The sequence below is a fragment of the Arvicola amphibius genome, chromosome X, assembly GCF_903992535.2.
Source record: "Arvicola amphibius chromosome X, mArvAmp1.2, whole genome shotgun sequence".
Classification (NCBI taxonomy): Eukaryota; Metazoa; Chordata; class Mammalia; order Rodentia; family Cricetidae; genus Arvicola; species Arvicola amphibius.
The window spans coordinates 26,567,048-26,579,825 of record NC_052065.1 but is presented as its reverse complement, the minus strand read 5'-3'; the positions used below and the strand labels follow the sequence as shown (position 1 = coordinate 26,579,825).

The window sequence follows — 12,778 nt, the reverse complement described above, 5'->3', positions numbered from 1 at the left end:
AGAGAATTACAGGCCAATCTCACTCATGAACATCGACCCCCTTTTCATTTCTGATCTTGTTAATTTGCGTGTTCTCTCTCTGCCGTTTGATTAGTTTGGATAGGGGTTTGTCAATCTTGTTGATTTTTCTCCAGGGACCAGCTTTTTGTTTCATTGATTCTTTGGATTGTTTCTGTGTTTCTGTTTTGTTGATTTCAGCCCCCAGTTTGATTATTTCCAGTCTTCTCCTCCTCCTGACTGAGTCTGCTTCTTTTTTTTCTAGAGCTTTCAGGTGTGCTGTTAAATCTCTAATGTAGCTTTCTCCATTTTCTTTATGTGGGCACTTAGTGCTATGAACTTTCCTCTTAACACTGCTTTCATAGTGTCCCATAGGTTTGGGTATGTTGTGTCTTTATTTTCATTGAATTTATGGAAGACTTTAATTTCTTTCTTTATTTCTTCATTGACCCAGGGGTGGTTCAGTAGTTGACTTTTCAGTTTCCATGATTTTGTAGGCTTTCTGGGGGTAGAATTGTTGAATTCTAACTTATGCCATGGTGATCTGATAGTACAACAGGTAGTTACTATAATTTTTTGTATCTGTGGATGTTTGCTTGTTACCGATTATGTAATCAGTTTTTGAGAAGGTTCCATGACTTCTGAGAAGAGGTATATTTTTTTCTATTTGTGTGGAATGTTCTATAGATGTCTTTAAAGTCCATTTGGTTTCATTACATCTGTTAGTTCTCTTATTTCTCTGTTAAGGTTTCTGTCTGATTGACCTGTCCATTGGTGCGAGAGAATGTTGAAATCACCCACTATTAGAGTGTGGGTTTGATGTGTGCTTTGAGTTCTAGTATGTTTTCTTTTACATATGTGGGTGCTTTTATATAGGGGCGTAGATATTCAGGATTGAGACTTCCTCCTGATGAATTGTTCCTGTGTTATGAGTATAAAGTGTCCTTCTCCATCTCTTCTGATTGATTTTAGTTTGAAATCAATTTTGTTAGATATTAGTATAGCCACACCCGCTTTTTCTTCTTAGGTCCATTTGATTGGAAAAACCTTTCCCGACCCTTTACTCTGAGTAGATGTCTGTCGTTGAGTTTGAGGTGTGTTTCTTATAAACAGCAGAATGTTGGATCCTGTTTTCGTATCCATTCTCTTAACTATGCCTTTTAATAGCTGAATTGACTCCGTTGATATTAAGTGATATTAATGACCAGTGGTTAACTCCAGTAAGGTTTTTGTTTTGCTTTTTTTGGGGGGGTAGTGTTTGTGTGTTTCCCTTCTTTGAGTTGTGCTTGTGGAGGGTTGTCAGATGTTGTGTTATTATGGGTGTTGTTGGTTTCCTTGGTTTGTGGGTTTCCTTCTAGTACTTTCTGTAAGGCTGGGTTGGGGGCTACGTATTGTTTAAATCTGTTTTTTTCCTGGAATATTTTGTTGTTGCTCCATCAATGGGTGAATGTAAGCTTTGCTGGGTATAGTAGTCTGGGCTTGCATCCATGGTCTCATGTCTGCAGCACATCTATCCAAGACCTTCTGTCTTTCATGGTTCCATTGAGAAGTCAGATGTATTCTGATAGATTTCCCTTAATATGTTACTTGACCTTTTTCCTTTGCAGCTCTTAATAGTCTTTCTTCATTCTGTATTTTTGTGTATTATACGGCAAAGAGATTTTTTTTTGATCCAGTCTATTGGGTGTTCTGTATGCTTCTTGTACCTTCATAGGAATATTCTTCTTTAGGTTGGGGAAAGTTTTCTGTTTATAATTTTGTTGAATATATTTTTCTGGGCCTTTGAGCTGTAATTCTTCTCCTTCTTCTACCCCTATTGTTTCTTAGGTTTGGTCTTTTCATGGTGTCCCAGATTTCCTGGATGTTTTGTGTTAAGAGTTTGTTGGATTTGCTATTCTTTAATCAATGAGTTTATTTTCTCTATAGAGATTTCTTTCTTCTATCTCTTGTATTCTGTTGGTTATACTTGTCTCTGTAGTTCCTGTTCATTTCCTCAGATTTTCCATATCCAGCCATCCTTCGGTTTGTGTTTTCTTCATTACATCCATTTTATTTTTCAATCTTGAACTGTTTCCATTACCTGTTTGATTGTTTTTTCTTGGTTTTCTTGGGTATCTTTGAGAGATTTATTCATTTCTTCTAACTTTTTGTTTGTCTTCTCCATTTCTTTAAAGGAGTTCTTTACATCCTGTTTAAGGGCCTCTATTTTCATAATGTTACATTTAAAGTTGATTTCTTTTACTTCTTCTGGAATAGGGTGTTCAAGTCTTCTTGTTGTGTGACACTAGATTCTGGTGTTGTCATGTTGCTATTCAGGTTGTTGGGAATTCTTGCATTGACGCTTGCCCATCTCTCCCTTCAAATGCAGCTAGGAGAGTCTTGGCGTCTTGGTCCAATATTTGCTGTGACTGACTGTGTACTTGGGGAATTTTCTTGGTCTGGCCTTTCTTAGGGCCCCTTGACCCTGGAGCTGGCTGTGCTGGTGGATCTAAGGACCCTGCAGATGGAAAGGAGTGCTCTCTGGCTGGATCTCCTCAGTGCAGGAGCAGGATCTGTTCCTGGGCCAAGGACCTCACCAGACAATAATAGGGCAGGCTGGAGGAGGCAGGGTCGTGTGGAACAAAGAAGCCCCTGCAGCAGGGAGTTGGAGGGGACCCTATACTCCCTTCTGGACCTTCCGGCCTGGTGGGCACACACTTATCCCTCTGGATGGATCCCTTCAGTGCAGGAGCAGGAAACTGTTTCCTGGGCCAAGAACCATGCAGACAATAGCAGTTATCACTTTTTAAAACATACTTGTTTTTCGCAGTTTCCATTTTAAATTGTAACTTATAAAACCTGATTGGAGAAATTGCTTTGATCTAATTTACCTTTAATTCTTGTTTGAACTTGAGTTCTGATTTTCTGTAGATAAATCAGAGGCAGATACTACCTATAAAATGGTTTCTGTTTATAAGTTTTGGGTTTGTTTTTGTGAGTGCAAGTATTTTATTTTTAAAATCAGTATCTATTTAAAAATGTAATAGAGCAAATGCTGAATATGGTTTAGGAATAACTATCTTCTCCATATTAATGTATCCCTGCACAAAAACACACTGAGGGCCTGCTATGTTTAAGGTTCTGACTCAGTAGCATAATGCATGTATCTGTTTGACTATAAAAGTTAAAAAGTTGTGTTGATATGTCATTCTCCCTGCCCTCTTTCAGTCAACAGGTTCTAGGGAGAAAAAACAGGCACAGCATCTGTTCATAAAGTTACAATTAAAATTGATGAAAATGATGTCTCCAGCCTTTACAGATTTTCATGATCCTCCTTTGCCAACTTCTGATTCTAAATTATTAGAAAGAGCTATGAAGGTAAACGGTTCTCAGTGTATTTTAATATTGACTGATTAAATAAATATAATTTAGCACATAGAAAAACTTTTAGCACAAATTCTTTGAAATATGTAATCATTTCTAACCCCTGTATGAAACTAGTTTTAGGGTCAGTTTTATACTTCCGTATTTGTTTTTTGTCTTTTTAACATCTGATACTATATAAAATAATTTTCTATATCTTCTTTTAGTTTAGTATGTAGAGCAATGCTATTGCATCTAAGAATACACTCTTATGCTGAATTATGCCTTCAGCCTAGTTTTAAGTTTTGTAGTTTAAAAATCAGACCATTTTATTTTTTATTTTTTAATGTCTGGCATCTGAGAACTGTGACTACTATATATATATGTCCATGTTGTTGCTTTGAGGTGAAATCTCACTATGAAGCCATGGCAAGCCTGGAACTTTAATATTAGACTAGGATGACCTTAATTCCCATAGATCGAGTTACCTTCGTTTTTCTCCTAAGTGCAAGGAAGGGTCTCATGTCACTTAGGCTGACCTCAATCTTGTTATGTATCTGAAGATGACCTTTGAATTTCTGATCTTCCTGCCTCTACCTCCTGAGTGCTGAGATTGGCACACAGTTTTATGAAATGCTTGGGAATCAAATCAAGAGCTTTCTGCATTCTGAACACTTGCCAACTGAACTATAACCCTAGCCTGTTTGTATGTAGGAAAATAGCAGCTTTAGTTTTGAAGTTTCTAAAGTCATACAAAATAATTAAAAGCTCACACTCATTTACATTATATTTTTACTCTATCTAAATTTGCTTATACTAGTTAATCTCTAGTATGGAAAAGAAGTATCTTAAGGCACAGTTGTGTGCATACTCACACTTTTATAATCAAAATGTTTTAATTGTACATTTGACTTTATTGTTGCTGTTTATGCAGATTGACCACTTATCAATAGAAAAGCTCCTAATTGACAGTGTACATGCAAGAGCCCATCAGAAGCTGCAGGAACTGAAGGCCATTCTTAGAAGCTTCAATGCTAATGAAAATTGTAAGTGTTTTCAATTTTCTTTTATTTAAGGGTTTTCTTATATGACTTTTCTTGATGTATGGTTTTGTTGAGGATGCTGGGTCTTTGTTGCCTTTAACCCTAAATCTACCATACCTGTCTGAATTTTTACCTTATTTATTTATTTCTCTTACTTATCTTGTCTTTATTTTTTGAATTGTTTGCACAGTTTCTCCTAAAAAGTATCCTTAGTAAAATAGAAACATTTTAACAGTGACTCATAATTTAGTGTTTCTTCTCCTAACAAAGCAGCACTGCAATACTTTTATATTGTACTTATAAAATATGGCTGAACAAAGCAGAATTCAGCTCTTGTTTTCAGTTTTATTACAACTCTAAATCCATTAACAGTGTAAAGAATAAGAAATTCAGGGGGCTGGAGAAATGGTGCAGGTGGTTAAAAGAGCATTGGCGTGCTCTTCCCAAGGTCCTGAGTTCAATTCCCAGCAACCACATGGTTGTCTCACAAACCATCTGTAATGAGGTCTGGTGCCCAGAAAGGCAGAGCAACCCATATACATAAAATAAATAAAGAGTAAAAAAAAAAAGAATAAGAAGTTCAGATGTAAAAGAGTAGAAAATCTTCTAAATTTAATTACCTACCTAATATGTTAAGACTTTAGATGTAGCAAATTCTTCATTCCATGTAGTTTCCATTTACTGTCCTTATGTCATTCCAACTTTTTTGGTATATAGGGTCTTGTTATATAACCCAAGCTGCCTTTCAATTTGTGGGCTTGGGCTACTTCAGCTCCACATTGGTTGGGATAACAGGCATTGGCCAACAAATACAAGCTCCCCCCAGTTGTTTTTGATTATAATTCCCTTGTGCTCCGTGTGCAGAGTATAATTAAGATGTTGTAGGTGAAGTGCCTTTAAAGTAGAAACTAGTAGTAGTGAATTACAGACCTCAGATTACTCCATTATACTTACAGAAAAGCGACTTCTTAGGTATGTAATAGTAACGGTGGATTAAAGTCATTTTGATAAGGAGATAAAACACTGCCTGAATCAAAGACAACCTTTGAAAAATGGACAGTACATGTTCATTCAAGAATGTTCTGGTGTTCTGTTCAATAGTAGAGTAGCTAGTTAATAATAGTATACTGTGTAATAGCAACAAAAGAAAGTTTTGGTTGTTCTTATCACAAATGCTTAATGTTACTGGTATAGTAATTACTGACTTGATCATTGCATAATTTATAAATGTATTACAATATCACATGATCTATAAATATATAAATATATAATTATTTTATGTTAATAAAAATATAGTCATTCAGCTGGACAGTGGTGGTGCATGTCTTTAATCCCAGCACTTGGGAGGCAGAGGCAGGTGGATCTCTGAGTTCGAGGCCAGCCTGGTCTACAAGAGCTAGTTCCAGGACAGGCTCCAAAGCCACAGAGAAACCCTGCCTCAAAAACATATATATATATATATACACATTCAACACAAACTAATGAGTAGATGTGAAAAATAGGATTGACAGCAAATCAAAGTATTAAAATATGACTATAATATAAAGTTTTTCTTTCTCTTAGCATACAAAACAATTGGTCTCCTTTTCATCATTTTTAAAGATTGATTTATTTTTATTTTATGTGTATGCGTGTTCTTTCTGCATATATTTCTGGTTCCTGCAGAGGCCAGAGGATAGTGTTGAATTCCCTAGAACTGTTATAGAGTTATATACTGTTAGCTGCCATGTAGGTGCTGGGAATTGAGCAAGGGTCTTCTGAAGGAACAGTCATTTCTTTTAACTGAGCCATCTCTCCAGCTCCCTCCCTCTCCCCCTCCTTCTCTCCCTCCCTCCTTCCATCCCTTCTTTCCTCTCTCCCTTCATTGGCTTTTTAGACAAGACTGGGCTTTGAACTTCCAGCAATGCTCCTTGGTCAGTGCCTCCTCCCCTCAAATTCTGGAACAACTGTATGCACTATGAGTTTCAGCATGATTTCACCATGACATTTTCATGTGTGTATATTGGACTTTGCTCATATCCACTCCCACTGTTGCTATCTCCTGTTCTCGCCTTCCTTCTCTGATTTCTTTCTTCCCTCAAGTAACCCCGCCTTCTGTTTTCAAGTCTTGTGTATTTTGTTAAATATCTCTTTTCATACCACCTATATATTGAATTTGGGGTCTTTTTTGTTTTGTTTGTTTTTCTGTTTCTTTAAGACAGGATTTCTCTGTAGCTTTGTCCTGGAACTAGCTCTTGTAGACCAGGCTGGCCTCAAACTCACAGAGATCCTCCTGCCTCTGCTTACCAAGTGCTGGAATTAAAGGCGTGCGCCACCACCGCCAGGTTGAATTTGGGTTCTTTAAATCAAAGGAAACATACTTGTCTTTGTCTGGTTTATTTTGGTTAACTTGTTCTCCAGTTGCATCCGTTTTCCTGAAAATGCCATAGTTTTGTTGTTCTTTATAGCCAAATGAAATTCCGTTGCACATATATTCCACATTTTAAATATCTGTTCATCTGATGATAGGCATTTAGATTGATTTTCAGACTTGAATGTGGTGATTAGTGCTGCAGTAACACGCATGTGTTTATGTCTTTGTGGCAAGCCAGCTTAGACTTTCACCTAGGACTGATGAAGTTGGGGCATACAATAGTTTGTTTTTTTGAGGAAACTAAATTCTTGCTACTGATTTCTCTACTGATTTGTACTATTTATGGCTCCCACCATTGCTAGCATTTTTAAATTGATTTCTTTCTTTCTTCTTTCTTTTTTTTTTCCAAGACAGGGTTTCTCTGTGTAGCCCTGACTGTCTTGGAACTTGCATCTGTAGACCAGACTGGTCTGTACTCAGAGATCTGCCTATGCCTTCAATTCTGGGAATAAAGGTGTGTATCACCACCATTGGAAAATAAGAATGCTTCACAAATTTGCTTTGTCATCGTTTCACAGAGGCCATGCCAATCTTTCCCTATATGGCTTTAATTTTAGTATATGTATGTTTTGTTGTTGTTGGTTGTTTTGTTTTTGAGGACAGTTTTTTTTCTGTGCAGCCCTGGCTGTCCTGAACATGCTCTATAGACCAGACTGGACTCTGTTACTCTCCCTTGCACCAGTGCTGGGATTGAGGCGTGCACCACCATGCCTGGCTGATTTCTTTTTATATTTTTATTATTATTTATTCAAAGTGATTTATTTGCTCGTGTACAAGGGAATTTATGCCACTAAAAGCAGAGGATATGGATGACTCATATTTCCAGTTGGGTGGGAGGACCCACTTAGTCAGTCTTATAGTAACGAGCCAGCCGGTGAATTCTGCTCTCTATCAGAATCAGGCGGAATTTAGCATCCTGTTCCTCTCAAGATGCTTACTGACAGCGACTGCCTTCTTAATCAAATGGTAGAGATCCTCAGGGAGATCAGGGGCAAGGCCTTTGGACTTAAGGATTCTCAAGATTTTATTACCAGTCACAAAACGGACCTGGGCAACACTGTGCGAGTCCCTCAGGATCACACCTATCTGGGAGCGAGTAAAGCCTTTCTTGGCCAGTTTGTAAATCTGTTCCTTCATGCCGTCAGACGTCAGCTTCAGCCACGTGGGGACGCTACGGCAAGTAAGGGTCAGTGTCGACTGGGACAGGCCCTTCCTGGGGGAGCATGGTGTGCGACCCATGATGGCGGAGGTCTGGCATCAAAGAGAGAACCAAGGGAGGAAACTCCAAAGGAAGCGCTGGCTGATTCTTGGTAGTAGACATTCTCACTGTAGTTCAATGAAATCTCAGTGTAGTTTTGATTTGCATTTTATTAAGAGCCAAGAATGTGAAGATTTCATGTATTCATGGCTCTTTTTCTTTTTTGTGTGAAACTGTTCATTTGTTCATTTATGAATTTGGATGATTTTTCTCTATTTTTTAAAGTTCTTTATAGATTATAGATACTAATTTCCTTTCCAGATTATGTAGCTGTCAAAGATTTTTTTTACATTTATTTATTTGTTATTAAATTTATTTTTTTAAACAATCTTTTCTCATTTTACATACCTATCCAGTTCCTACAACATCCCCTCTTCTTGCTGTCCCCACCTTCCCCCCACTCCAGCTTCCATCCACTACTCAGAGAGAGTAGGCTTCCTAAGGGGAGTTAACAAAGTCTGACACATCACTTTAAGGCAGGACGAGGCCCTCCCCCCTATATCTAGGCTGAGCAAGGTATCCCTCCAAAAAGAATGGACTCCAAAAGCCACTTTAAAGCACTAGGAAATAAATGTTGGTCCCACTGCCAGTGGCCACCACAACTGTCTCCCACACTCAGAGGGCCTAGTTTGGTGCTATGCAGGTTTCCCCTACTATCAGTCCAGAGTCAGCGAGTCTCTAACTCAAGTCAGCTGTTCATGTGGATATCCCCATTATGGTCATGACCTCTTTGCTCATATTAATTGCTTCTCCCTCTCTGGCAGCTCGGCCCAGTATTTAGTTGTGGATCTCTACATCTGCTTCCATCAGTTGCTGGATGAAATTTCTATGATGACAAGTATGGTAGTCATCAGTCAGATTACAAGAGAAGGCTAGTTCATGTACCTTCTCCACTATTGCCTAGGGCTTAGCGGGGTCATCCTGTGGATTCCTGGGAATTCTCTAATGTCAGGTTTCTCGCTAGCCCCATAATGGCTCCCTCAATCAAGATATCTCTTTCCTTGCTCTCCCCTGTCTGTTCTTCACCATCTCAACGATCCTATTCCCCTCATGTTCTCACTCCTCCCTCTCCTTTCCCTTCCCTTCCACCCTCCCTCTGCACCCTCACTCCCAAATTTCTTAGAAGATCTTGTTTAGTTCCCCTTCCCTGGGGGATCCATATATGACTCTCTTAAGGTTCTCCTTGTTACCTAGCTTCTCTGGGGCCGTGGACCCCCAGGCTGGTTATCTTTTTCTTTACTTCTAATATCCACTTATAAGTAAGTACATACCATGTTTGTCTGTCTGGGTCTGGGTACCTCACTCAGGATGTTTTTTTTTTCTAGTTCCATCCATTTGCATTCAAGTTCAAGATGTCATTGTTTTTAATACTTAGTATGTACTCATTGTGTAATGTACTACACTTTTCCTTTTCCATTCTTTGGTTGAGGGGTACTTAGGTTGTTTCAGGTTCTGGCTATTATGAACAATGCTTCTATGAATATAGTTGAGCAAATGTCCTTGTGGTATGAGTGTTTATCCTTTGAGTATATGCCAAGAGTGATATTGCTGGATCTTGTAGTAGATTGATTCCCAATTTTCTGAGAAACCACCATACTGATTTCCAGAAGTGGACTATACAAGTTTGCACTCCCACCAGCAATGCAGGAGTGTTCCCTTTATTCCGCATCCTCTCCAGCATAATCTGTCATCAGTGTTTTTGATCTTAGCCGTTCTTACTGGTATAAGATGGTATCTCAGAGTCATTTTGATTGCATTTCTCTGATGACTAAGGATGTTGAGGAATTCTTTAAGTGTCTTTCAGCCATTTGCAGTTCTTCTGTTGAGAATTCTCTGTTAGATCTGTACCAGTTTTTTTTAACTCCAATTATTGTTGTTTTGATGTCTAGTTTCTTGAGTTCTTTATATATTTTTTGGAGATCAGTCCTCTGTGTGATGTGGAGTTGGGTGAGATCTTTTCCCATTGTGTAGGCTGCCATTTTGTCCTTGACTGTATCCTTTGCCTTACATAACTTTCTCAGTTTCAGGATGGTCCCATTTATTAATTGTTGCTCTTATTGTCTTTGCTACTGGGGTTATATTTAGAAGTAGTATCCGTGTCATGTGCTAAGGCTACTTCCTACTTTCTCTTTTTTTTCATGGTGTTATTTTTTATATTTAAAAATTCCATCTCCTCCCCTCTTCCCTTCCCCCTTCCCTCCCCCTCCCGCCTCCACCCATACCCTCCTCCCCTCCCTCTCCAGGCAAGGAGCCATCAGGGATATCCCACTCCTATGTTAAGACCAAGGTCCTCCCAACTCCCCCCCAGGTCCAGAAAGTGATCAACCAAGCTGAGAAGGCTCCCCACAGAACCCGTCCATGCAGAAGAATCAAAGCCCAGTGCCATTGTCCTTGGCTTCTCAGTCAGCCCCCCACCGTCAGCCACATTCAGGAGAGTCCGGTTGGTCTCATGTTCCATCAGTCCCATTCCAACTGGAGTTGGTGATCTCCCGTTAGTTCTGTCCCACCGTCTCCAAGTTCCAGATGATTCTATACCCCATTGAGAAAAAAACAAAAAAGAGAAAAAGAAAAAGAAAGAGATTGGATATACCAATGCTTAGTTTAGAGATCATTATAAAATCATTCTACTTTTTTTTCCAAGACAGGGTTTCTTTGTGTAACAGTTCTGGAACTGGCCTTGAACTCATAGACATCCATCTGCCCCTGTCTCTAGTGTGCTAGGATTAAAAGCGTGCTCCAACTCTCCCAGCTTAAAATCATCTTATCTTGATGCATTATTTCCTTTACTTTTCTGAATAAGTTTGTCTTAGTATATCTGATTTTGTATTATAGGACATAGGCTACTCACCAGTGGCCATGCGAAAATGTCTCTCATTTTTCCCAGTCATTAACTGCCTGTAGAACCTCTTGAAATTTTTAATAGTTTCTATTTTCAGAACTGGGCATTTAACTATTAGATGTGTAGAGAGGTCACGTATGTTTAGTCTTGAAATGCCTTTTGTGTTTTGGTGTTCTTTTCTTTCCAGAAGAACAAGATTCCTCATAGAATTGTGTTGAACAGGCTTTCTGTGTCTTTTTTAAAAAATATTTATTTATTTATTATGTATACAATATACTGTCTGTGTGTACGTCTGTAGGCCAGAAGAGGGCACCAGACCTCATTACAGATGGTTGTGAGCCACCATGTGGTTGTCAGGAATTGAACTCAGGACCTTTGGAAGAGCAGCCAGTGCTCTTAACTACTGAGCCATCTTTCCAGCCCCTTTCTGTGTCTTTAGTGTTTGATTTCAGCTGCTTTTACGCAGTGGAATTTTTTATTTTAATTAATTAATATTTTAGGCAAGGACTAACATAGCCCTTGAACTCCTAATCCTCCTAAGTTCACTTTTCAAAATCTAGAATCAAAGTGTGTACTATTATGCCTCACACTATCATGTGGATTCATTATTTTCATTTTGTTTTGCTTCCTTTCTTCCTTTGTCTTTTCTTTTTTCCTGCCTTCCTTTTTTGACTTGCTACCAGGGATTGAACCTAGAACCTCAGATATGCTTGGCAAGTGCTCTACCACTAAGCCCTATCCCCAACTCATCCCATGGATTTTTTTTTAAAGTTTTTAAGTTAAATTTATTTTTTACCAGTGAATGTTTTGTCTCCATGTATGTATATGTGTGCCTAGTGCCCAGAGAGGTCAGAAGAAGGTGTCTGATAACCTTGGAACTGGTTGTTATAATCCACGATGTGGGTGTGGGGAATTGAAGCTGCATCCATCCTCTGTAATAGCAACAAGTGCTTTTAACCACTTAGTGATCTCTCTATTCCCTTCTATGGATGCTTTTTGTATTTTTTAATTCATGGATTCTTAATTTGGCTTTTTAGTCATGCTGGTCTACTCATTTAATTCTTTGATGTCTGATAGAATTTCTTGATTCTTGTGTTTTCTGTCTGAGTTTTTGTCCTAATTTTTATTTATTTTTTTTCAAATTTATGTGTATGAATATTTTGCTTTCATGTTTATCATGAGTGCCTCCTGGTGCTTGCAGAGGTCAGATGAAGACCTCGGATCCCTTAGAACTGGGGATAAGGAATAGTTGTGAGCCATCATGTGGGTGTTAGGAACGGGATCTGGTTCCTCTGCAAGAGGAACAAGTGCTTTTAACTACTGAGTCATAGCCAGCTCCTTGATTTTAGTGCATTGATGAAACTTTCCACTGTGGTTTTCAGTTGACTTATTTAGTTTTTTATTTCTACTAGCAGTTTTATTTTTTTCTCCTACTTTCTTTGTTGAGCATCTCATCGGTGTTGCTAATTTCACATCTATCCTCTCAGGCTTTTGAAATCTGGATCCATAATTGACTTCCTTAATTTATCTGCTTAGTAGTTTTTAAAAATAATTTTTACAGACAGACTTTTGAATTATTTGTTCAGTATTGGAGCTACCTCAGTATCTTTGGATTTGCTAATTAAAGAGTTAGGATCTTTTGTCTGTGCCATGTTGCCTTACTTTTCTCAGCGTTCCTTATGCACCCTGTCTGTGTGGGTTATCGTTTACAGTTGTATTGGGGGAATTTCTTACTGAGAAACCTTCTCTTGAGCAGTCAGTCTCAACTATCATTCAGAGATGACAAAACAAGGTGCTATAATATTAAATCAAGCCTGATATGGGAAAACACTTAAAAATAGATTAATGCCAACTAGTATAACACCAGTGACCATAGAGCAGAAAAT

At 38.4% G+C, this 12,778-nt stretch overlaps 1 protein-coding gene and 1 pseudogene across 1 annotated transcript in view; one reads left to right on the top strand and one right to left on the bottom strand.

Moving 5' to 3' along the window:
* The window catches only part of Med14 (mediator complex subunit 14), a 97,158-nt gene that overhangs the window by 26,232 nt on the left and 58,148 nt on the right, over nt 1-12,778 (top strand). The window contains 3 exon segments of the mRNA XM_038315953.1: nt 3,205-3,295; nt 3,297-3,354; nt 4,274-4,385. Coding sequence (XP_038171881.1) covers nt 3,205-3,295; nt 3,297-3,354; nt 4,274-4,385 — 261 coding nt within the window.
* LOC119804884 lies at nt 7,540-8,034 on the bottom strand (annotated as a pseudogene).